This window comes from Dermacentor silvarum, chromosome 2 (assembly GCF_013339745.2).
Source record: "Dermacentor silvarum isolate Dsil-2018 chromosome 2, BIME_Dsil_1.4, whole genome shotgun sequence".
Classification (NCBI taxonomy): Eukaryota; Metazoa; Arthropoda; class Arachnida; order Ixodida; family Ixodidae; genus Dermacentor; species Dermacentor silvarum.
Window position 1 is genome coordinate 209,582,681 of NC_051155.1, and position 25,045 is coordinate 209,607,725.

Sequence of the window (25,045 nt, forward strand, 5' to 3'; positions counted from 1 at the left end):
AGAAGCAAGATGAAAATGCAATCTGACATTAGCTCACTTTCTTGAATAGGGTGTATTGAGCCATTGTCTTTGCTACCCTGTAGTAACCAGCCAAATGACTGTCTCCATTTGCAGGAATCTGAAGGTAGTGACACAAAAAAGGCATCTCGAGGCAGCACTTCACGATCCCGGAAAGCGTCAGTATTTGACATTTTCTTGCTCTCTGTTAGACTGCATATGATTTTGTAATAATGAGCTTGTAAATAGAACTTTGTGCAAAGCAATAATGCCACTTAAGTGTGGCAAGCATTGTTTATGACATCAATATGACATTGCGTGCCTTTTCTCGCTCCCATCTGCTCTGATGACAGTTCGGCTGACTGGAGGTCCAGTGGCAACAGTGACAGTGATGACAGTGATGCAGCAGCGCGGCCTCGCAAAACTGTTCCCAAGCGTGCTCCTCCTCCGAAGCGGCAGCCTGCAGCGTCACAGCGGCGGCAGGCAAACCGCGTCACGTACCACAGCTCTGATGAGAGCTCTGATGAGCCGTCAACGGATGATGACAGCGATGATGATGCCAAGCGCCAAGGGACAAGGCGAGCTGCTAAGGCAGTGAGGTGCGTTATCTAGCGAGGGCGCAATGCATGTCATACACATAGACTTGATCACCTTATTTCTCTTGTTACAGGAAAACCTTGGTAAATGAAACCACTTAGAACAACAAAAATGTGTACTGTATGAAGAGCTTTACTAAAACAAATGGGGTTTTAGTAAAGCTGGCATGCTTATGTCTCCCAGATTTCACAACAGAGTGATACTGTGTCTGTTTTGTCCCTGTTTACATTTTTCAGCAAATATTACACAGCCCAGTCACATTAATGTGACCACCTGTCAAAAGCCAGAATAACCACCTTTCGCAGAGCGGACTGCTGCGTGAGACGTGCAGGAAAACAGTCAGTTAGGTTCCTGAAGGTGTTCACTGGGATGTTGAGCCATGCTGACTCCAGTGCCGTGGCCAGCTGCGCTAGATTACGCAGTTACGCTAGATTACACTATCTGGGCGGTCAGTTGCTCAACGGTAGCACGTCTATTCGGCCGAACGCATATCCGCAGCCGTCGTTGACTTCTATCATCTATGGCCCGTGGTGCACCACATTTGCCACGTCGCTGATTTTGTGCAGTCCCATTTTGCCATGCACGGTATACTTTTACCACGGCGGCACGCGAACAGTTCACAAACTTAGCCGTTTCGGAAATGCTTCCACCCTTGGCCCCAAAGCCAATGATCATGCCCTTTTGGACGTCGGATAAACTGCTCCGTTTCTGCATTACGCCAACGATTGCAATGTTTTCCGAAGCCCTCACACACCCTTTATATACGCTCAACTGCACTGTGCTGCCACCTGCCTTCTGTGATTGGTTATTTAATGTCGACATCGAAAGTATGTGGTGGTCACATTGATGTGACTGGACTGTGTGTCCAGTCACACCAGTCTATTATATATATATATATATACAAAATATTTTGTAACCCAGAACTTGCACAGTATTGAGCAACGTGCACATCCATTATCTGTGTTGCAAAATACAATCTCTCTTTACTGAAAAAAATTACTTGTAGACATGGGCAAGTTGACTGTAATGTTTCAATTGCACATTTAGCCTTGAAACATATTATAGCATGACCTGGGTCCATTTAGCAGTAGGTATTTTGTGTGGTTGGTTGTGTGACTTAGATTCGTGACCTGCGCAGCTACAAGGAACAGAGTGCAGAGGAGACTGGCTCGGATGACATAGTGGAGGTGGAATATGATGAACAGGCTGCTGCTGCTGAGGCCTCCAATTCTGAGACAGTTGAGAGGGTGATTGATCATCGTGTAGGCAAAAAGGGAGGTGAGTGAGCTCGACTTCTGTCATGTTGCGTGTCGTCAAATAAGATCGTTTGAAGAGATGAGGCATTCTAGCATCAGCGTGTCTGAAGGGTCGTTGTAAGAATGCCTGTGCAACGTGGATGCTTTGAGAGGTGATGCTTTGCAACATTGCACATTACAGGTCCCTGCTGAAGATTATGACTGCTGTAGTTACTGCTGAAGAAGTAGTTGCCAAATTGAAGTTACAGTTGTATGATGCTCCTGGTACTGCATTTGGTGCTATGAGTACCATGACTGATGTAGCTTTTGCTTAATTGTCGTTGTTTGTCATTGTCCACACTGTAGATGTTTTAACTAGCTTTTTATTCTAAACTGTTTTAATTAAGCAAGCATTTTTGAAAAAAAAAAAAAGTACCTTTACGCTTCAAGGGACTAAGAAGCTAGCACATGACCATAGCCTACAACAGTTACTTGAAACATGAAGCTGTGTCAACTGACTATATCTTATTCATAACAAATTATGTGTTATGGAAAATTCATTGCTATTGCCTGGTGTTGTAGACTTGGTAACTGTGTTAGAGCTCTGGATCACAAAGGCTAGTTCCTAGTGTGCACAGCCATAAAACTATATTATGGTCTTCATTATGGCACAACACCTGCTTGGTTGCTTCTCTTACAGGTAGATAATGCACTGGTTGACGCTGTCTGTACAGTAATGTTTGCACACCTAAAGCTTTATGCCCTTCTGTTTCAAGTAGCACACTTTTGGATAGAAGTGTCATTCCTGTGTGTCTTTAGAAGAAGAATCTAATCATATTCTTCTGCATGTAGCCACGGGAGCCACAACCACGGTGTATGCGGTGGAAGAATTTGGGGACCCCAATGCTGGTGCAGCCGAGCTGCCAGACGACGAGAAAGAAACGCAGTACCTGATCAAATGGAAGGGCTGGTCGCACCTCCACAACACATGGGAGAGCATGCAGACACTGCAAGAGCAGAAGGTCAAGGGCCTCAAGAAGTTGGAAAACTATATCAAGCGAGAGGATGACCTTCGGCTCTGGTAAGTCTGTCTTTCTCTACTTGCCGCCTGAGCTGTGCAGCGTGTTTTATGAAAGTGAGGCTAAACCTGGAACTACCTGCCTTGTGTTATTAAAAGTTCCTCTACTGGACATCTTGCGTGGAGTACGTATTTATTTCCCATTGAACACAGGAAACTGGTAACTTCATGCGGACCACTGGTTTTCAAAATACAAAATTTTACCAAATAGCAACAGTAGCAACAGTGTAATCTCGTTAATAGGATCTTTATAGGAACCGGGAAATAAAGCGTATCATCCGAAAGTCATTTCATCCAATGCCATTATCCAACCAAATAGTATTATCGGGAAAAGAAAAAACTTATCATCCTGAATAACGTATTACGCAGAAGCGTATCAACGAGGTTCCACTAGAATACATGAGACACATGGTTGAGCTCGGTATCCCTTTGGGAATCAGTTTCAGTACATAACATTCGGGAAAAAACTGGGACAAATAGCGAGTAAGGCGATGAACTGGGCTATATTGTGTTCATTCATTTTAAACTGTGCTGAGTGACACTAATCAGCGTAAATAAGATACACCACACAGGACGATACATCACACAGGACACACCATACATCCTGTGTGGTGTGTCTGTTTGTGTTATTTACCATGATTTGCCACTCACTGCAGTTCGAAATTTATTTATTTATTTATTTATTTATTTATTTATTTATTTATTTATAAATAATTTCAATACCTTCAAGGGCCAGGGGACGTTACAGAAGGGAGTGGTATAAAAAAAAATTCATAATGCAGCAAAAATAAAACAAATGGTATCCGCAACGAGGAAATGTATGTTTAAGCGAAATACAAGATCACATTGGTTACAAGGCAGATTAGGCAAATACATAGTTTTCTGCGGTAGTTAAAAAAATTACGTGTCAGAAATATCAGCAACACAGGCGAGTAGGTGGTTCCAATGCTTGCTGTCCTTGCCACAAATGGAAACAATATGGTGTACACAAAAGAAAACATTATCGTATACAGCAACGAAAAAGTAAGTTTAGGTTAAATGCAAATCAGATTAGGAACAAGACAGATTAGGCGAACACATAGTTTTCAGCATAAGTTTTAAATAAACGCGTTTCAGATATATCGGCAACAGAGGTGGGCAGGTGGTTCCAATCGCTAGCCGTCTTTGGCACAAAAGAGTTAAAGTGCTCATTAGTCTGGCAATATGGAATGCGTACCTTATGGCGATGATCTGTGCGAGGTCATATGAATGATGGCTCAGAAAGAAGATCCTCTTTTAGCTGATGATTGTGGTAATAAATCTTGTGAAAGGTTATCATTCGCGAAAGTTTTCTACGAAGGGAAAGACTAGGAAGGTTCAAGGTACTTTTCATTGCCATTTCGCTAGCAGTGCGGGAGACGTTACATAATATATAACAGGCACTGCGATTCTGTACCGATTCTAATTGATTAGTAAGGGTTTCGAGGCCCGGGTCCCACACAGAGCACGCATACTCTAATTTCGATCGCACTAGGGCTGACAAATGACAGATAGCTGGTTTGTAAATTTGTAGCGACTGGCGAATCGCCACTTCTTTCTTTTATCACAAGTGGCAATATGCGCTTTGTTGGGGAATTCTAAGCACAATAATTTGTGAAAAGTGGGAAAGACCAGGGCCCATAGAAATCAGTGTTGTGGGATGCTTTGCCTCATGGGGATTGTTTTCAGCAGCTTCTGTGAGGGCACCGCTCCCATTGAAAAAAAGCTCACTTGTAAGTGACTCACTGATGTGCCCATGCGCGCACGCTCTTTCGTCTCTGCCTACTTTGCAGGCGTGACAGTGCCTGCCCTGAGGACGTTGAGTACTACGAGTGCCAGCAGGAGCTCTCCGAGGAGCTGCAGTTCAAGCACATGGAGGTGGAGAGGATTATTTGTGAGTGCCGACCACTCCCCCATGAAGGTGCCCCCATTTCCCCCCTCTCATTCTCATTTGGATGCCATGCTTGCATGTTTACAAGCCTCGCATGACGCGCATGTCGGCCCCCTCCGAGAGCAGTGCTTGCAAAAACTGAAAATGTGAAGAGGCTAGAAAAATAGATAAGCAAAAGTGGCTGTCACATGATCAGGTGCTTACCTCAAGAGTGGCTGTGCAGCTTCGCCTGCTTGCTAATGGTTGCATGGCAGATGTGCCTGTGCTCGTGTTGGTATCTTGATGTCGGTGGTGGCAATCGCATGACGAGGAAAAGAAGCATCGTGAGGCAAGGATATTGACTGGCCTAAGTTGAGCGTGGTAGGCACTGTTTTAAAGTGGTGATGAGACAATTTGCGGAAATTCACGGGTCTTTCATTCGCCATGAGAAGCTGCATATGCAGGAGCCTTAACGACGAGTTTTTAACTGAGAAGTCGTATTAGCAGGTTCAGGAGTCGGCATAGCCTATGCAGAAGAGCTGTGGCACCCTTAATGTGCGTTTTTTAAATTTTTTAATGCATATGTGTTTCTAATTGTTAATATTTTTTTGAGGGGGGGGGGGGGGGACTGGCTTATGTGGGACCGCTAGTGCTAGGTTCAAGTGGATTCAATAAAGCTGTTTTGGTCCGTGTTAGTGCCAGGTTATCCCGCTTCTGGTAGGCTCTGCTGTTAGCTTTCTGGAAAGCAGCCAAAGCTAATCATGCATTTCAATTTTGCCGCACATGTTGAGTACCTTAGAAAGGCACTGATAAAATTAGAGGCATGCTGCTATCTTTGACCATAGCTTTATTTAGACTGATGCTTAATTTAAGTGGCTAAAGTCAGTTTGTGGTAAGTACAATTCTCATGGGAGTACTTAATGTGGGAACACATGAAATGAAGCATAAAAAGCATGATCTAAATCTTGTGATGCATGATGATATTTGCATTTGAAATTTTGCACAGATTCTAGTTTATTAGTGCGTTTATTAGTGGCTTTGCTTTGTCATTGTAGTGCAATACTTTCAGTATTATTTTTGGTGCACATTTTATGAGCTTTAGGGATTTAAGATAATGGCATAGCAAATTATTTTTGGTGCAACCTATATGTGCATAAGGAAATTCCTCTGTACTTGAGTCTCAAGAATGAATTAGGAATTGCTTTTGTCTTGATTGAGTCTCCAAATGGTGGGTGGTTCGAATATCCTGTAGTGCTTCAGACTGGTTTGTGTAACGGCAAGTAGACATCCATCAGTTCATCTATATCCTTACATGTGTTGTAAACTTTCAGTAGACTGCACTATCAACATGTCTTTCTTGTGAGTCTTTTCTCTGCAAGGTCGTAGGGGAGTGTATTAATGTATTAACATCTTAGCTTTAAGCTTTGGTAGATCGCCTTGCTCAGTCTTGACTCAACATTAATTTGTCACGCGAAATCTCGTTCTGATCAGTCTCTCTAGCAAAAGCTGAAGCTGTGTGATATCCATCCAGTTCGCGCTTCCATGAAAGATAGCACGTATGGATTGTGTAATTGAAGCAAAGGTTAAGAAGCGTTGGTTAGCCTGTGAGGTTTAACATTCAGATACACAAGCTTGTATGTTGCTTACTACCAAGAAGTCTTTTATCATGGTTAGAACATTTCCTTGAAGCTTTTATTTGTCATTCGGGTACATTGTTTTACATAGCTCTATCCTGCTGGTCAGCAATTTTAAGAAGGCGACGAATCTGCATACATTATTTAGCTTATGGTGGTGGATTAGGTGGCTGGATTTAATTCGTAGGGCCTCCATTTACACCTTAAATATCGGGTTTATTGCTTGCTTCTATCAAGGCTTCAAGTAGTCATCCTTATGCATGTTGCGGTTATGGTGCACTTTGTGTTAGTGCTGGTTGGGCTGTTGCTGTTTGGAAGAGCTGCCTATATTCACTGCACGTCTATTCAACACATGATCATCTACCAAAGTTGGTCTGTATTCACCGCCATCAACTATCAAGGAAGCTATTGCATAATGAGGCCCACAAATTGGCATTTATGGGGCTGTAAGCCCTGTACCAGTTCAACACGTGAGGGAATTCGGACATTAACAAGTCTCCATTGTTCTTTGAGGCTAAATGCTTCCAGCTGCAGATTGTGACAGTGTCTAGGAAGTTGCTTTAAGCCATCATCTTCAGGAATAGCTCTAGCATACTTTGGAACCTAGAAACAGCTTGCATGTTTCGTTGAAGTGTGTTAATAGTGTGAGGATAGCATTTGTCACAGTAATTGTGTCTGTAAAAAACAAGTAAGAAATTTGAGTTAGAAAACTGCATCAGGTTAGGCAGGCGCAGAACACATTGTCGGGACCCCTACTTGAAGCATCCGAGAAATGGCTGAATTTAAATACGAAAAATCGTTTTTTTTAGCCCACACTTGGGAACTGAATAATTAGCTGAAGAATGTGGTAAGGCCGTCATGTTTTTACAGGCTACGGCCAATTTCAGCGTGTGCATCTAGCTGTGAGTGTTGTGGCAGCTGCTTGTTTGCAGTGTTGATCTGGCAAGCATTGGGTGCCATGCAAATATCAGGCACACCATTGTGCTGAGGCTGGGATTCATGTAAACATGCAATCATCATCCTTTCCCCCCTTTCCTCCACCACCACCATCACCTCCAGCAGCCTCCCACCTTCCCCCCCCTTTTTTTTACTTTGACTCTTGTGTGTGGAAGTAGACAATTGTTGCAGTGCTGGCTTATGCCTTTAAAGAACAGGATGTGAGGTTTTTTTTTTTTTTTTGTCTTTTCGGTGTTGTTTGTCGTATGGATTAGTGTGCCAGATTTTTGGGGGCATTTAAAAGTGTGTTGAAGTGCACTACTGCAGAAGCTCTGGCTTGTGTGCCTGTCTTACTTATTTAGTTTTCTTGCTGTAAGAGTAACTATTTATATACAAGAAAGGTGGTAAGTCCTGTAGTCCTCAGAATAGGCTTGAAACGTTATGTTGTGTAATTCTTGTATAGATTTAAATTATGGGAAAATTAGGAATAAAATTGGAACACAAGAGTGTACCAGAAGCTTGATGTAGCATTGCGGAATAAGACTGACCTCATTTATAACACACATGTTTTAGTGGCTTTTGAATACTAGTGCCCATTGGGCACTAGTACTCAAGGGTATTCTGTAGGTGTCCACCTAGTGAACATGTCTGATGAAGTTCTGATTGGCTGGGCTGGGGTATTCGTCAGAAGGCCAATCAGCACTGCAGATGAAATGGACACATTCACCAAGTGGACACCTGCAGAATATCCCCCCAGGACTCTGCTTTGTTGACAGGCACCGGCACATGCTGTGCATGCAGAGTTCATATGCCTATGGTCAAAAAGGTGCACTGGTAATACTATCTGCACATGTGCCTTTTTGTCTAGTTGTGCAGATTATTTTATGCCATTGTCTTTAGGACGCATGAAAAACACTTGCTTTGTAGTAGGGCACTTATTTGTTAACTGCCCTCATGGTCACTACAGTCAAAGCACATAAAGCGAACACGTATACAACAAAGTACAGTTAAACCTCGATATGACAAACTTCAATATAACGAAGTATTTAACTTTTTGTAACTTCTGTCCATAGAACACCATGTATTTAGAACCTCAAATATAACGAAGTGTGTTTATACAGAATTATAAGGAAATTCAATATGGAACAAATGGAAATTCACTATGGAAATTCAATAAATGGAAACTTCCATGGAAGCAATGGTCAAATGGTTGAATTACAAAGCGGCTAGCTGCTTGCGAATGCACCTCTCAAATCGCGCGCCGCACCACTTAAAGCGACCGTCGAAGCAGAGCTGCGTCATGTTCCGTATAGAGTCCCAGTGCAATAAGATCCTATCCGCGCCCCGTGTGTTATATCCTGTTGGTAGAATGTACTGTACTGCGGGTGCAAGCGAAAGCATGTGAGGCTGAGCCAAGAAGGATGGTGGCTTGATGAGCGCCATCAGTGTGAGAAAGGAGAAAGGAGGGGGTCGTCCCACTGCAGGCAACACTATCAGCCGCGGGGGCAGAGTGGCTGGCTTCGCTTAATTTGTACTGCCCATGTGAAGATATCCCAACATCGTATCTTTCATCGGAATTTCTTTTCTCATTCACATTTGCATTTTTCGATTGCTTATAATTCAGAAAATTTTGCAGATCCTTCCATCTAAGAAAAATTCATTGGGGACTGTACTTATTTGCATAAAAGGTCAAATTTCAATAGTACAAAATTTTGATATGATGAAGCAAATTGTCGATATAACAGACTTTGTTATATTGAGGTTGAAATGTATATCAAATGTTTCTTGCCAGTATCAGCATGTATCGAATTTATGCTTAAACTGCATATCGGTTATAACGAAGGAAATTTGATGTCAAATGTGACTAAGTTGCAGAGACGTTCGACTGAATTCTATTAGAGTTCTCTTGTCAGCTGGCTAATGTGCGCTAAGCCAGTTACATGCTGTAATTTTTCAGACTACAGTCTGTGTAGGAGTTGTATAGCCTACATGGGTCAATTTTCGGGTAAAGTAAAATCTATTGAATTTGCCCACTCTTAGTACATTCACGGATGGGAAAACACCCGTGTACTTAGATTTAGGTGCACGTTAAAGAACCTCAGGTGGTCCAAATTTCCGGAGTCCCCCACTACGGCGTGTCTCATAATCAGATCGTGGTTTTGGCACGTAAAACCCCATAATTTAATTTTAACATTCGAAACTTGCATGTGGAGTGAAACTGGCAGAACAGGTACTATAACCAAGGTTGTGTGCATGTGTTGTAGAAGTCGGGCGCAGGTTATCAGGCTTTTTTTTTTTTTGTGAGGACGTCTGCTAGGGACATCCGTGGAGGTAGACAGCCCTGCCAGTTAGCAGCAATTTTGAAAGAAACAATTCTGTGTAGTCTGCACCTTAGATAGTTCGCTTAGCTTAGATATCCGACAGTTTAAACATGTATAGTCTGCAGACTGTAGTCTGGAAACTATGGCATTTAGGACTTTTGAAAGCGGCTTTGGAATCTATGGAATTCTTTTTTCGTGTGTCTTTTGAGTAGCACATGCCCCGGCCAAAAGTGGAGAGGCTGAGCAGATGGACTACCTGTGCAAGTGGGATGGCCTGCCCTACTCGGACTGCACCTGGGAAGACGGTAACCTGATCAAGCGCAAGTTCCAGCACGTCATTGACCAGTACCACGCCCGGCAGAAATCCCAGAAGATACCTAGTAAAGTGTGCAAGGTGCGAGCATCTTGCCTTCCTTTTGGTGCTGCTAGTTTGACATCCTTTTGGCGAGGGGCAGCGTGCTTTCAGAGCACTGCTTTTATTCACCACTGGCTAAATGATTATCCGCTATGGTCATATAAAAGTGGTTACTGTAAACATGCATCGTAATTATCTAATGGCTGGTAGCAGTCTACTGGTAAAGAAAAAAAATATATAAAAAGGGTTCTGTGCTTTTTTATGCTTTGTATGCTAGGGAACAAAACTTAATCTGAAATATTGCAGTGTTTCTGCGAGTTCTTGTGCATCTTTTAAAGCCTACTTCTAGACCTTGCTAATGTTTAGCTGTTGGATTTTTGTAGCCTCCTCTTAGACACTCATTTTTGAGTCACTGCTGACAGGCTGAGCTTTCTTATGTGCTCACATATAATCACAAACCTTTGCCTTGCTTTCATAGTAGGTGGGGGAGTAAGAACCAGCAGGTTCCTACATTTTAGAGTGTCTTTGACTGTGCATGCTTATTGGTGCCAGATGATCTTACTGTTAACTGCTGAAAACACTTGCAGGTGCTGAAGGTACGTCCTAAGTTTGCCCCGCTGAAGACCCAGCCATCGTACATTGGTGGACCTGGGAAGCTTGAGCTCAGGGACTACCAGTTAGAAGGCCTGAACTGGTTGGCCAACTCGTGGTGCAAGTGAGTTGTCTTTCCACAGACTTCTGTACACTTTTGTGTTATACAGTTGCGGTCGAATCTAGATGACATGACTTTCACTAAAAGCATGGCACAGAACACAGCAACTGGGAAAGTAATCATGCAAGCATGGTGCTTGATGACTGCTTTTGGATCCTGTGTGAATAATAACCAGCTGCGGTGCTTTTGTGCAGGAAAAGGCTATTTTTATTGACGAGTTGCTTTGTTCTATAGAACGTACCTTTTGCATTGAACAGAGGTAGGTGCACCGGAAGCCTTGGCTACTTCTGTCAAATTATGCAACATCTACATTTAATGTGTGCAGTGTAACATGTATTGTGCATACAACACATTTCTGCATACAGATAGTGTGCTGTGTGGGGCAGATTTAATGAGGAGGATAGAGTCTGTTCATCACAACCTAGACTTCAACTCGATTTTAGTCCACCGGTCAATATTTTTTCCCAGCAAAAGTTTCTCTCTGTAGTAAATGAGTAAATGCAGTAGTTTGTGGATGTGACTGATGCGAGGGAGCCACAACATTGCTAAACTTTGTGGCTGATGACTTTGTATGTTCTACACTGACAGTGTGCAAGTGCTAAGCAAACACTGTAGCTGTGAGAGAAAAATGTAATAATGTTTGACTTATTGTATTTGTGCAGGGAGAATGGAGTGATCCTGGCAGACGAGATGGGCTTGGGCAAAACAATTCAAACCATCAGCTTCCTGACATATCTGTTCAATCATCATGCCCTTTACGGGCCTTTTCTGCTGGTTGTGCCACTCTCCACATTGGCGTCCTGGCAGAAGGAATTTGCTCAATGGTCGCCTGACATGAATGTTGTCGTCTATCTTGGAGACGTCTCTTCTCGCACCATGGTAGGGACAATAAGTATTTGATCTTGGTGAACCTGAATACTCATCTCATGCTGATAATACTGGCTGAAAATTTAACAAGAGTGTTGAGTGTGCGTCAATATGAAAGGGAACACCTAATCAGTACTGAAGCATTGATTACTGCAAAACAGTGGCTTCAGACTTCTCTGTCCAATACCAAAACTTTCTGAAAGGCAAGGGGCACGTGCCCAGTTTATTAGTGTATTTGCACCATCAGATGCTAGGCACTTTGTCTTGAAGCTGCTGCATTTGCTGCTGAAAACTGCTTCCGCTGCTTGCTGGTTTGTGTGTGATGCGACTGCTATCAGTGCAGAACGTTTCATTGCTGTTTCCACAAATGTTGGCCATGGCAATTAGGATATTGTCACAAAAGAAAAGGAAGCTTGAAGCACTTTTTCGTTCATTTGTGAGGAGCATCATTGTGAGGCCACAGTACATGAATTATGCTTTAGGTTGCATGGTGAAAGCACATGGCAATATGTTGTTTCAGATTCGTGAGCATGAATGGTGCCATCCAGGCAACAAGAGGCTGAAATTCAATGCTATTCTGACCACATACGAGATTCTTCTGAAGGACAAAGTGAGTACTTACTGCTTTGCTGAATTTTTATCCTTAACAGCTTTTCATTGATATCACTGTAGAGAAAGTATTGTCGTGTGAAGCAGGGACTGTTAATGTACCAAACTGGTTTCATTATACATTCTTTGAATCTGTATGTTTTGCATGGGAGGGGCACAGCCATTGCTTCAGGCTGCAGATGCACCCTCATGCTTGTGCTCTTGCTCAGTCGGAGCTTGTGCCTTTCATTTTCAGGGCTTCTTGGGCAATGTCAGCTGGGCTGTTCTGGGAGTTGATGAGGCACACAGGCTCAAGAATGATGACTCCCTTCTGTACAAGTCACTCTTTGACTTTGACACAAATCACCGCCTCCTCATTACTGGCACACCACTACAGAACTCATTGAAGGAACTCTGGGCACTCCTTCACTTCATCATGCCGCAAAAGTAAGTTTTTTTGCTTGTTTTAATAAATATAAATTTAACTGGTTCAGCTAGCCTGCACAGTGGTGGCTGTGTCTGAGCCTGTGTTTCCTTCATCTTGTGATGCGCCGAGTAGAACTAACAACCACGAAAGGACACACCAGATGAGGACAGAGCACGCTTTGTTATCCTTGTCGTGGTGGTTAGTTATACTCGACACATTACAAGAGCAACAAACACCATTAACTAGCCCAATTTATCACCGTACTGTTTTTCCTTGTGAATGTCTGTAGCCTGCAGACTTGTGTAAATTGGCGGTGCTTTTCTTTAATCATTGTGGCTGCTGCTGCAACTAAAGCTGTGATAAGCGGTCTGAAATTACAATGGGTCAAATTCTTGCTTCCAAAGGGTTTCAGTTTCACAGCTTGTGTAGGCATCAAGTACTCGTGTGAATCGCTCGCATAACTCTTAGGGCCAGCAGTCTTAATTTCATAAAGTATATTAACGACACATGAAATGTGATCTGTTGGCTCTTAACCCTTTATTGACGAGTGTTGCCTTACGGACAACATACAAAATTTTTTTTCTTGCAGACTTTCAGTATTGAGTACAAAATTTCTGGCTAAATGTCTTTGGCTAACACTGATTGACAGGCAGCAAGCGTCATTTGCTGGTTTAGAGCAGGAACACTGGACGAAGTTTGGCATGCGACTCACTGTATTTTGAAAGCAAGGTCAGACGGGAAAGGCCAGTGCAAGATATACAGCTGCAGTGGTGTCACCCATGTGATGTAAAGCAATGAAATGTGCACCTATGGTTCACATATGACGAGAGCTGTCTATACAAATTGAAAACGAAGCCTCAAGTGGCTTGGGGTGAAGCCCATCTCCAGTTTCCTGCCTGGGGTTTTCCTCTTATTGCTGCAAAAATTTCAGCGAACAAATTTTTCTTTTTGTTGATTGTGCTTATTCTTGATGTGTTTTGCACATTTAGGTAGAAAATAAAAAAATGTTTCTGGGTATTTATGTGCCTCGTCCTTAAAGGGTTAAGTATGGAAGGCTTGCTGGTTCTTGTTAAGGGTACTGGGCCTACAAAACAAGTGTAAAAGGTGCTTATAACATCACCATTGACATGGCCTTCTATAGGACCCCGCACATTGGCATTCTTGATGTTGCCCGGCATTATGATAAGGATGGACAGCGGTGGGCAAGGCAGAGGGAGGTCATCATTTATTATTTTCTTACAGGTTTGATTCTTGGGAGGACTTTGAGGCAGAGCACAAGGAGAGTGCTGACAAGGGCTACACAAAGCTGCATAAGCAGCTTGAGCCATTCCTTCTGCGGCGTGTCAAGAAAGATGTAGAGAAGTCGCTGCCGGCAAAAGTTGAGCGCATCCTTCGGGTGGAAATGACTACTGTGCAGAAGCAGTATTACAAGCAAGTATTCCTCAACCTTGTCTTATTGCTGAAGATGCACACATACATACACACACACGCATGTAGTATTATATTTATTCGAATATACCGTATTTACTCGCATAATGGACGCACCTTTTTTTTTCCCGAAAAATATGCGCAAAGTTGGGGGTGCGTTTATTATGCAGGGTAAAATTTTGAGCAATTTTTTTTTCCGCGGCCACCTCTCAAGAAGTCGCAGTTTCGCCCGAAAGGCGAACCATCGATTGCGATTGCAAATGCGTAGAGAGTTACACGAAGTAAGGATAATAGTTTTATCGGCCGTATAAACTTGCAAAGTAATTTAACGAGCATGGTGTCAGCGCGCACAGGCAACCATGAACCAATCACACTCGATGACCGCGGACGCTTATTGTCGAAACGCTGGTGTGAGGAAGCGCGGCAGCAACAGCAAGGAAAGTGACCTTCGTGCCGTGTATTGCTTTAATGCAAACTGAGCTGCAATAACGGAGCACGCACAAAGGTATGAGCCGCCTTCGCACCTAGACTCGGCTCTCGACGCAATTCGCTTTCAAGATAGGGTGTGCGCGGCCGTGCAATGTGCAGTTGCTGCGCTGCCTCCCTGTGGCGTGTTTCCACCCCGCTTTCCTCCCTCGAACGTGAGAGATAGAGCCACGATCGTTGGTGCTGACGGCAAAAATGCGCCTGGAGTGTCCATATGATTGCTGTCGCAATAAAATGAGGAGACACGGTACGATTTGGCATCCGAATCGGCGTCCGATATAATTGTACCCGCTTGACGCCATATCGAACGCCAAATCGTACTGTGTCTCTCCTACTTCACGGCAGCAAGTTCAGGGCGCGTTTATTACGCGAGAGAAAAAAAATCAAAATTTTGACGACTAACGTTGAGGGTGCGTTCATTATGCGAGTGTGTTCATTACGCGAGTAAATACGGTAGGTCAACCTTTTTTTTTTTTTTAAATATTACCTAGCATGAGCTATCAACCTATATTCATGACTAAAAAAGTCTTGACCTATATTTGTGAACAAAACTAGCAAAATACCAAGCTAACTGAGTTCCTCTGTCACATGCACCGTTATAACTAGTCTGGAGGTTATGCAGACTGGCTTTAAGAAATGCTGTGCACTCAACATCACTAATGACTACATTTGGGGTGCCGAGATGCCTGCAAAGCATCTGACAATATGACTTCTCTGGCAGTTCCAACGAGAAAGCAGTTTGTGACATGGACTAGGGAGATTTAGAAGCAGTGTTTATGTTAAATAAAGGTGTGTCATGTCATGTTTTTCTAAAGACAAATCGGTCGACCTATATTTGAAGTAATCTTTTTTTCTCGGCGAGTTGAATATTTAAGAGTCTACCTATATTCATGTTTGACCCATTTTCAAGTAATTACGGCATTTATTATGATAGGGGGCAGGGACGAGCGCATGGTAACACTATAAAGTGTGCGCTTGAAGCAAATAAGCCTGTGTCTGCTTCTCTAGTCCAGCTGTGGTTGCCCATGGCTGTCAGTGCATAGTCCGTCGATGACTGTACTTATTTGCATAAAAAGTAGAATTTTGATATAGCGAAGTAAAGTGCCAATTTTTCCGAATTCATTATATCAAGGTTTAACTGTATTTGTTTATATGTTTTCTTTATGTGGGTGCTTAAGTATGTGTCCTGGTTTCAGGTGGATTCTGACGAAAAACTACAAGGCACTTACAAAGGGCCTGAAGGGGTCCCAATCTGGTTTCATCAACATCATGATGGAGCTAAAGAAATGCTGCAACCACGCCATGCTCATTCGACCACCTGACAATCCTAACAACTTGGATGCACTGCAGGTGTGTGTCACTGCAGGACTCTTATTTTTATGAGGAGTGACTTGCTGTTGAAATTCTAGGCGCTGTGAAAGATACTGTATTTACTCGCATAATGAACGCACTTTTTTTTCCCAGGAAATATGTGCAAAGTTGGGGGATGCATTCATTATGCGGGGTAAAATTTTCAGCAATTTTTTGCCACTTCTCAAAAAGTTGCAGTTTCGTCAGAAAGGCGAACCATTGATTGTGATAGCAAATGTGTAGACAGCTATACGAAGTAAGGATAGTAGTTTTATCGGCCGTATAAACTTGGAAACATTCGCTAACTATGTAAATTAATAACCATAGTGTCAGCGTGCACAGGCAAACATGAACACATCACACTCGATGACCGCAGACACTTGCTGTCAAAACGCTGCGTGAGGAAGTACGGCAGCAACAGCGAGCGAAGTGCTTCGTGTCGTGTATCGCTTCAACGCAAACTGAGGTGCGATAACGGAGCACGCACAAAGGTATAAGCCGCCGTCGCACCTAGACTCAGCCCCCAACGCAATTCGCTTTCAAGATAGGGCGCGCGCGGCCGCGCAATGTGCAGTTGCTGCACTGCCTACCTCCCCTCTCACCGGCGCCATGCGCGCAACAAAATATGGTGCATTTCCACCCCGCTTTCCTCCCTCGAACGCGAGAGATAGAGCCGCGATCGTTGATGCCGACGGCAAAAATGCGCCTGGAGTGTCCATATGATTGCTGTCGTAATAAAAGTAGGAGACACATGGTACGATTTGGCGTCCGATATAATCGTACCCTCCTGGCGCCATATCGAACGCCAAATCGTACTGTGTCTCTCCTACTTCACGGCAGCAAGTTCAGGGTATTGCTACATTTGGGTGGATGTCTCATTTTCCTTTTAATTACTTCTCTCCACCTAGCGGGTTTCCGCTGAACTATTACGTTATACACTTGCCTTTGCTTCGAGTTGTCGACAAATTCGACTTCGCCCTGCCATCTGCTAGCCGCCTGGTTAGCTCAGATGGTAGAGCGGCTGCCCCGGAAAGGCGGTGGTCCCAGGTTCGAGTCCCGGACCTGGACGAATTTTTCTTCAACTGCGAGGCTTTTCTTTCGAGGAACCCGTATGGGTTTCCTTTGTAGAAATACATTTGGGTGGATGTCTCATTTCCCTTTAAAGTTCAGGGTGCGTTTATTACGTGGGAGAAAAAAACAAACATTTTGATTAGAAAAGTGGGAGGTTCGTTCATTACACTAGTGAGTTCATTCTGCGAGTAAGTGCGGTAGTTCAAGTTTTAGTTTCTTGGTGTATTTTTATGTTTTCCACATTTTGGTCAAGTGTAGATTTATTTACCAGAAGTTTGGTATTCCATAATCAGTAATTAACTAGGCATAGATGATTTTAAGTTATATCTAAAGACCCAGTGGCTCAGCTTGTTGTCGTTAAACCTGTTGTCCTTGCTGCAGCAAATAATTCGTGGCAGTGGAAAACTACTGTTGCTGGACAAGCTGCTGTGCCGGCTGCGGGAGACAGGCCACCGAGTGCTGGTGTTCTCCCAGATGGTGCGCATGCTGGATATCATAGCGGACTACCTTCAGATGCGTAGGTTCCCCTTTCAGCGCCTTGATGGCTCCATCAAGGGCGAGCTTAGGCGACAAGCCCTTGACCACTTCAACGCCGATGCATCGCAGGTTAGTGGGCAGTGCATGGCATATCAGCACATATTACTATGGTCGGTCTGGCCTGCTGATTCATCATTCACATGTTTAATGGCCAGTTCTAAATGTGTGTCTTCAAATCAAATTTATTCAGTTTCTTCAAAGTTGCACATGCTTTGGTTATGTCGCTTTGCCCTTCTGGAGCAATGGTGGTAAAGCCAGCTGTAGAGCATTGATACTGTCTGGGAATCTCATCTGGTTGCATTTTAACGTAAAGATAAATTGAGATTATTAGTAAAGTGCTAAGAACTGCATGTAATTGCATACCTTTTGTTCATTTTGGTGCTCAAATACTGTTGTGGCCCACAAACAGTACTAATCGTTGAATGAGCTTCAACCAGTAAGTGATTTTTGCATGCTGCAGTTAATATTAATGTTTCAATCCTGACAAGTGATTTGTTTGCCTTCCTGCTAGGACTTCTGTTTCCTGCTCTCCACAAGGGCAGGTGGACTGGGTATCAACCTTGCGACGGCAGACACGGTGGTGATCTTCGACAGTGATTGGAATCCGCAGAATGACCTCCAGGCTCAGGCCAGAGCTCACAGAATTGGCCAGAAAAATCAGGTATATAGGGACTGTAAACTGAAATTGGGATGTGTATTCATGACTTCCAGTAGTTATGAATTTGCATGATGCTAGTCTTACATGCATTGCGTTGCATTGAGGTACTGAAACATTCAGAGGTCACAGTTGTGCTGACAGTGTGTCGCTAGTTGTCCAGGCTGTGAGCAACGTGAGCGTTTCCTTTTCACAAACGCACAGGTGAGCTTGTAATGATCAGGCACTTGCAGCTGGTTGTCAGTTGCTGTTGTTTGGTCTGTGACTAAATGACTTGACAACCATCAAAACACAAGCCTTTTGGGTCCTTTTTCTTTTTCTTTTTTTTTGAGGGAGGGGACATAGGTCTCGGAGCCAAAAAATTCAATAAAAAGATCAATTTTTCATTTTTGTTATTTTTCTTACCTCTGTGTCACAATGTACCTGCTGACAAAAAACTAGCTCAAAGCGATGCATTGTTGAGGAAGAAAACACTATTTATTTATCCTATGAAATGCTCAGTTTCTCCCATGAAAGAGCTATGAATGACCTATTTTGTGCCGTTCGTCATTCCAGAACTGCTTGTCATAAGCCAGGCCATCTCAATCTCGTTTGAAAGGGACCTTTCCTGCTTGCTTTCCTGCCAAAAACAAGCCTTCAGTGCTGCTTTACAAGAAAGCTGATTTTGCAGCTTGAAATGCATGTTCTTGCACTTTTCTCAAATAATTTTTGCAAGTCTCACAATTTTTAAAGTTTGGGAGCAGCACTGTGTCCCTCTACTCAGGCAATTCCTTATTTATTTTTTATTTTTTCTCCTGAATGCTAGAGTTTGGAGAGTGCACAAAAACTATGATATAGTGTTAGGGGACACTGCAACATTTTGAAATCGCCTACAAAAATTCACATTTGTTAAGTTGCAACTTTATAATTTCATAACTTCAGGTAAAATACAAATAGTACAAACATGAAATTGAAAACATGCACACTCTGAGCATTCAGGAACATACCTGCTTAATTTTGACTCTCTTGGTGCTGTACATTTTTACAAGTCACTACCCAAATTTATAACAAAAAGAATTAACTTATTTTTTATTGACATAGAAGTAAACTATAATTGCATATTTTTATCAGCATACAAGATTGAATACCTCCTGAAAATATCATATGTTTAGAGTCAATAACCAAACTGATTTTTTCTTTTTCTTTCCCCCTCGGGAGCCATGTCCCTTAATTATCCAACAGGTTACTATTGCGACCCTCTGTGAGGTTGATTCTGTATTGTGAACATTGTTTATCAGGTGAACATCTACCGTCTCGTGACCAAGAACAGTGTGGAGGAAGACATCATAGAGCGTGCAAAGCGGAAAATGGTTTTGGACCATCTGGTCATTCAGCGAATGGACACCACTGGCCGAACGGTGCTTTCCAAGAGCAATGCACCATCTAGGTGAGTGTGCTTGTTAACAGGTGTGTTAACATTAACAGGCCTGTTAATGTGATGGTACAAGTTTTGAGGACAGTGGGCAACTATTTACGAAGCAGATGCCAACATTGAGCTGTGTACTGAAATATCTTTTTACTTTTTAGTAACACAACTCCGTTCAACAAAGAAGAATTGGCAGCCATATTGAAGTTTGGTGCTGAAGAGCTCTTCAAAGAGACTGAGGAAGGAGATGAGGAGCCTCAGGTGTGGTAGCCATTACTTAACGACTTCGTTGTATTTACTGCAGCATGTTTAAAAGCATAAAGGGACACACGTGTTTACATTTTGTGTTCCAATTTAGGTTGACATTGACGAGATCCTTCAACGAGCCGAGACAAGAGAAGAGCAGCCGTCTACTGTTGGGGATGAACTCCTAGGTTCGTTCAAGGTGAGTGAACTGTTCTGTCCCTTTCATGCAGTTTATTTTTGAATAGTGAACTTCTTGTGCTTATGCTGCTTATGGGAGGCATAAACATAGTAGGTCCATTTCATGTTACAGTAAAATCTCAATAAACGGAAATTGCTTATAGGAATTAACGCTTAAACGGAACAACAGCCTTATGGTTGGTTGGTTTTGCATTAAGGCAGTGAGAAAAAAAAAGTAGTTGAACTGGAATACACATTTTTCACAACTCCGGGTAAACGTAACTAAACTTATTATCGAATATGAAACTGAGTAGCCACTGCCAGTAGTGTCATGATAGACATCAGTGTTTTTGCCTTTCTTTTTTAGTTTTATCGGCAGTTCTCTCTGTTGTTGCCCTAGGCAGCTTTCGCTGGCTTTTGCTGGCTGGTGCCATGCTTAGTCACTATACCATGGTTTGTGTGGCTCAACTGTGGTAGTGACTTGCTGTAGTTTCCTTGTGTTGGCAATGTCTTTGAACTGTTCAATTTGCTTAGTGTTTCCGATGGTGGCACAGAAACGTCTGCACAATGCATTCACACTAGAGAAAAGGATATAAGTTATTGATCACTTCAAGAGTGGTTGCTTCATTAAAATGACACATTTCTTTACTAAATAACTCTTTGCTTTCTTCTTTTTCTTTTGTAATTTTGTTTTGTGCTGCTAGCTCTAGTCAGCAGCTGCATGGAAGTAGAAATTTTGTAAGAAGCTTTGTAATCAGATCTGCTACACCTATTATCTGCCCCTTTCTAAAGAGCATCTTGTGTGCCCTTGATTTCTCGGTAAATAGGACTCCTGATAAACAAAACTTATTTCCGTAGTCCCTTGAGGTTCCGTTTAACGAGAGCCCACTGTATAAGTTACATTGGCTACTAAGGTTCTAGTGCTAGGTTGCTGAGAAGTAGTACTAGTAAAAACATTTATTGCTAGCTTGAGGTAGTCCAGGGGAAATGGTCAGGGCACTGCTGGCCTCCGCTGTCCGCCTGACCTGGTGTATTAGGGCCATTTGGCACTCCAGGTCCAGGCTATAGACAAGGTTGCTGAGAAACTTTTTCTATATTTGCAGGAGTTAGATAATCAGAGGATCACAACACCTCCTTGCTTGTTGACCTGAGTGTAGTTACCCGGAACGTTCTTGTTTTGTTAGATGTTAATATCGGATGCTTAATGGTATTATCAACATGTCATGTATGTGCGAAATGCAAAAACACCCGTGTACTTAAATTCAGGTGCACGTTAAAGAATCCCAGGTCCAAATTATTCCGGAGCCCACCATCACAGCGTGCCTCGTAATAAAATCGTGGTTTTGGCACATAAAACTCCATAATTTCATTAACTTTAATTTCGGTTCTGTGAAAGTGGGTAGAAAAAAAAAAAAGCACTGAGGTTTGTGTGTGTATTTAACTTGTGATGTTTGAAAGAGTTGTTTGCTTGCATTTTTGTGCCTGCAGGTTGCTAGTTTCAATTTCACCGAGGAAGAAGAAGTGGGAGCTGTGTCCGCAAAGGGCCTTGCCGAGGACGAGTCGTCTCAAAGCAAAGACTGGGATGACATCATCCCTGAGGCTGACCGCAAGCGTGTTGAGGAGGAGGAGCGGCAGAGGGAGGAACTTGAGCTTTACCTGCCTCCACGAAGTCGCAAGTCCATTCATCAGGTACTCATTTGGCTTCGAGCCGAACAGCTTTGCCTTCCATCACTGGGGGGCTGTATCTGAACAGTAATTCTTGGACTTGTAACTCATGTTGATTGACTAAGCCAGCTGAAGTGGACCTGGTTGAAACAGTGGCATATCTCTTGTTGGAGCTGCTTTCACAGTGTGTAGTTGACCGAGTGAACTTACAGGTTGGGATGTCCCTCGCACCTGTCAGGTGTCAAGCTGGACATTGCATAACACAACACCGAAAGTATTCAAACAAGTCCCCATATCGAGAATGTTGCCCCAGTGTTTGTCAGTGATACTTAGTAATGCTTCTGCTCACTTTGGTATGTGGGCTCTCTGTTGCATGTGGTTTTTGCATTGGCATTGCTATACTTATCTCTTCACCCACACACTATCATCATGCATAGCACAGGAAAGCGAGCTATCGCAGTAGTCCTTTTTTTAGGGATGGGCGAATATTCGGTATTGTCGAATATTCAATCGAATAATTGTATATTCGTTATTCACTTCGATTCGAATTCAGGTATTCAATATTTTCAAATTATTTAGCGCTCCTGTATAGGCAGCCAGAAGCCACAGATGACCTGTACACATCTCGGAGGCTATGCTTCACGTCATGGCTGCCATACATCAACTGGAAATCTCGAAGGCTATATGTTCTTGCATTACTATATGTCAGCTTACTGGCGAAAAAATAATCGGGATGTGCGCGCGGTAGTGCAAAGCGTGTCACAAATGATGGCGCGCGTCGCGGCCGTGCTGCAAAGGCAGTTGCGATGCCTCGATCGCTGCTGCGAGAGCCAATCGCTAATCAGTTACGAGGTGACGAGAATTGCAGCTTCCGCACTGCTTTTGTGCAAAAGAGCAAAAGGATTTGCTCATCCATTACACTAATAAAATCGTGCTGATGTAGTAAGCATTCGCTTATTGTTTTCTGGATACCCTGATAATTCGGCATTCGGTAATTTAGACATTTTTTTTCGGTCCCGTGAAATTAGAATTAACTAGGTTTTACTGTAATATGTGATCCATACTATTCGAACTATTTGATTCGAAATTATTACACCAAATCACTATTTGCTTCGAATTTGCTTCAAACCTCAAATTCACTATTCGCCCATCCCTACTTTTTTTGAAAACTGAAATGGCAGTGCCTTGTTGTGTGTCTGTTCTGGAGGATGTAGGGCACAATGACTTGTGTATGCGTGTTAACGCGCAACTAGTGAAGCATGAAGCATACGAGTGCCATGAAGCATACGAGTGCTTGCTGCTAACTTTCCAACCAGTGCAGCCAGCAAAATCCCGCATGCTGTCTGATAAAAACTTCGTCTGGCCCCTGCATGCATAACCAGTGCCAACCCTGGGCCACACAGTAGGCTTTGTGTTTTATGCCCAGCAACGCAAAGCTGTCATTGTGAACCATTTCTGCTGCGGTATGCCAATAGTGCCGCTTGGCAGCTGCGTAGCAGTTATTGCCATGGATGCTGTGGCCTGGGTTCTTTGACAGAGTTGGTGCATTGACTGACAACAAGAACTGCACTACTGCTTATGCAAGATAACGAAACAGCGAGAAGTCTGCCTGTCATGTATTTCTTTTTACCCTTGTCAACTGTTTCCGTGTTCAGTAGTGTTGTTGGAGTACCCATCATTGGTGGCTCTTTAGCAGTCCTTGTTGCCCTTGTGCTCTGAGAAGCTTTTGTTCAGTGGGTGAAATTGGTCATGGTATGTCTTGTCCCAGGCTGCAAACTCTGACAGTGATGACGGTCGATCTCGGAGGAGAGACAGGGGCTCTGGTGCTGGCTCAAACGGATCAGATGACGAGTCTCGCCCACGGAAGCGTGGCCGCCCACGACTTATTCCACGCGACACGGTCAAAGGCTTCACGGATGCTGAGATTCGCCGTTTTATCAAGAGCTACCGCAAATTTCCTACCCCAGCCAAAAGGTTAGTGTTCCCTGCACCTTTCTTCTTTCTCTCTTCTTCCCCCTAGAATGTCCCCTAGAAATTTGGGTGTCATTGCCACAAGCTGCAGCTGAGTTTCTGCAGGAAATATCTGTTTCTGCTTTTGCATGCAATCTTTCACCACTGCTGCTGTGCCCCATTAATCAAATTGCCATTGCTGTCAGGTTTTCGGGTTACTGGATGCTAAAAATGTAATTGTGTTACATGTGCACTACGTGCTACATTGCAAGGTAATGCATCCTCTCCGTGCATGTAGATGTAGGAATTTACCATGTGCATGTAGGCACAATCTGTGAGGTACAAGTTCAAGAAACTCTAGGGCCCATGTTCAGTTGCAGCTGAGGCTATTTATTCATAAATGGTCACAGAACCTTGGCATAAATGCTGCCACTATCACTCCGGCTGAATTCTCTGTGCAAGGCTGCTTGTGCTATCACACTAAGGGACAGAGGCAGTGATCTGCAGCCAATCAGCCAGTGCCTTGTTGAGGTTGGCTACAATCAAGCTTTAATGTCGGCATCTTTTCTTGTGCTGTTGATCTCTTCATTGTTTTGTCTTCTATACTTTCTTGCGCTTGTAAGGATGTGGCATAGAAAAGCTAATCTAATGGCCTTATTGGTTTTTTATATTTTAAATTCTAAATTAATGTAAGTAAATCTCCCACACTAGTGTATGCCATGTGTGTATAATTTGTTTCTTTCTGTCCTTATTCATAACTTGCTACACAATCTGTGCTAATAACTCTGATTTGTGTGTCCATAATTTTATAATTTGCTGCAAAACTGACCGCAGCTAGCTGCTTTGTTGCATCACATATTCAACGTGACTAGTGCTGGTCAATTTGTACCCTCACCTGTATTCGCTTGAGGCTTCTTGCAAGCATGAGCACTAGCACATTCTGCCGAGGGACACACCTTATATCAGGTATTCCTATAGTCAAGGATTTAACGAAAATTCATCTGGTCAGGTAACATGATAATGAAGTTGGGGTCGGTGACCAAGTAAATATGAAAAAACATTTCAGAGCCCGCACAGGCTCCTTTGTCACACTAAGGCAGATGAGTAGTTTGTCCCTTCTTATGCCAAGATATGATGTAGTGAGCGGGAGTAGATAGGAGGTAGGTTCTCATCTGTTCTGTTGATAGTGTCATCTGTCATTTGGATCAGTAAAGGTTCCAGCAAAAGCCAGGTCATCGGGTTCTTGGCTGTGATAACGCCGTTATCCCAGTTGATGTGGTGACCGTGAATATCGACATACTCAGCAAGGGCCTTTGACACTTTCTTGTTCTTGAAGACATTCTTTCAGTGTTCCTTGATTCTTCTTGCGGCCTTACCGGTTTCACTGGTATTGTTGCAGTTGCAGTGAGTAACTGCTACTTGATTATCAGGTATTCCTGT

At 43.2% G+C, this 25,045-nt stretch overlaps 1 protein-coding gene across 1 annotated transcript in view; it reads left to right on the top strand.

Moving 5' to 3' along the window:
* Nucleotides 1–25,045, top strand: part of LOC119442518 (chromodomain-helicase-DNA-binding protein 1-like) — a 71,071-nt gene that overhangs the window by 14,675 nt on the left and 31,351 nt on the right. The window contains exons 4-22 of the mRNA XM_037707425.2: nucleotides 115–176; nucleotides 351–596; nucleotides 1,733–1,872; nucleotides 2,682–2,910; nucleotides 4,719–4,819; nucleotides 9,899–10,080; nucleotides 10,629–10,756; nucleotides 11,416–11,632; nucleotides 12,141–12,230; nucleotides 12,465–12,655; nucleotides 13,878–14,066; nucleotides 15,746–15,899; nucleotides 17,352–17,576; nucleotides 18,019–18,168; nucleotides 19,440–19,588; nucleotides 19,729–19,828; nucleotides 19,926–20,012; nucleotides 21,479–21,679; nucleotides 23,424–23,629. Coding sequence (XP_037563353.1) covers nucleotides 115–176; nucleotides 351–596; nucleotides 1,733–1,872; nucleotides 2,682–2,910; nucleotides 4,719–4,819; nucleotides 9,899–10,080; nucleotides 10,629–10,756; nucleotides 11,416–11,632; nucleotides 12,141–12,230; nucleotides 12,465–12,655; nucleotides 13,878–14,066; nucleotides 15,746–15,899; nucleotides 17,352–17,576; nucleotides 18,019–18,168; nucleotides 19,440–19,588; nucleotides 19,729–19,828; nucleotides 19,926–20,012; nucleotides 21,479–21,679; nucleotides 23,424–23,629 — 3,047 coding nt within the window. The remainder of the gene's footprint in view (nucleotides 1–114; nucleotides 177–350; nucleotides 597–1,732; nucleotides 1,873–2,681; nucleotides 2,911–4,718; nucleotides 4,820–9,898; nucleotides 10,081–10,628; nucleotides 10,757–11,415; nucleotides 11,633–12,140; nucleotides 12,231–12,464; nucleotides 12,656–13,877; nucleotides 14,067–15,745; nucleotides 15,900–17,351; nucleotides 17,577–18,018; nucleotides 18,169–19,439; nucleotides 19,589–19,728; nucleotides 19,829–19,925; nucleotides 20,013–21,478; nucleotides 21,680–23,423; nucleotides 23,630–25,045) is intronic.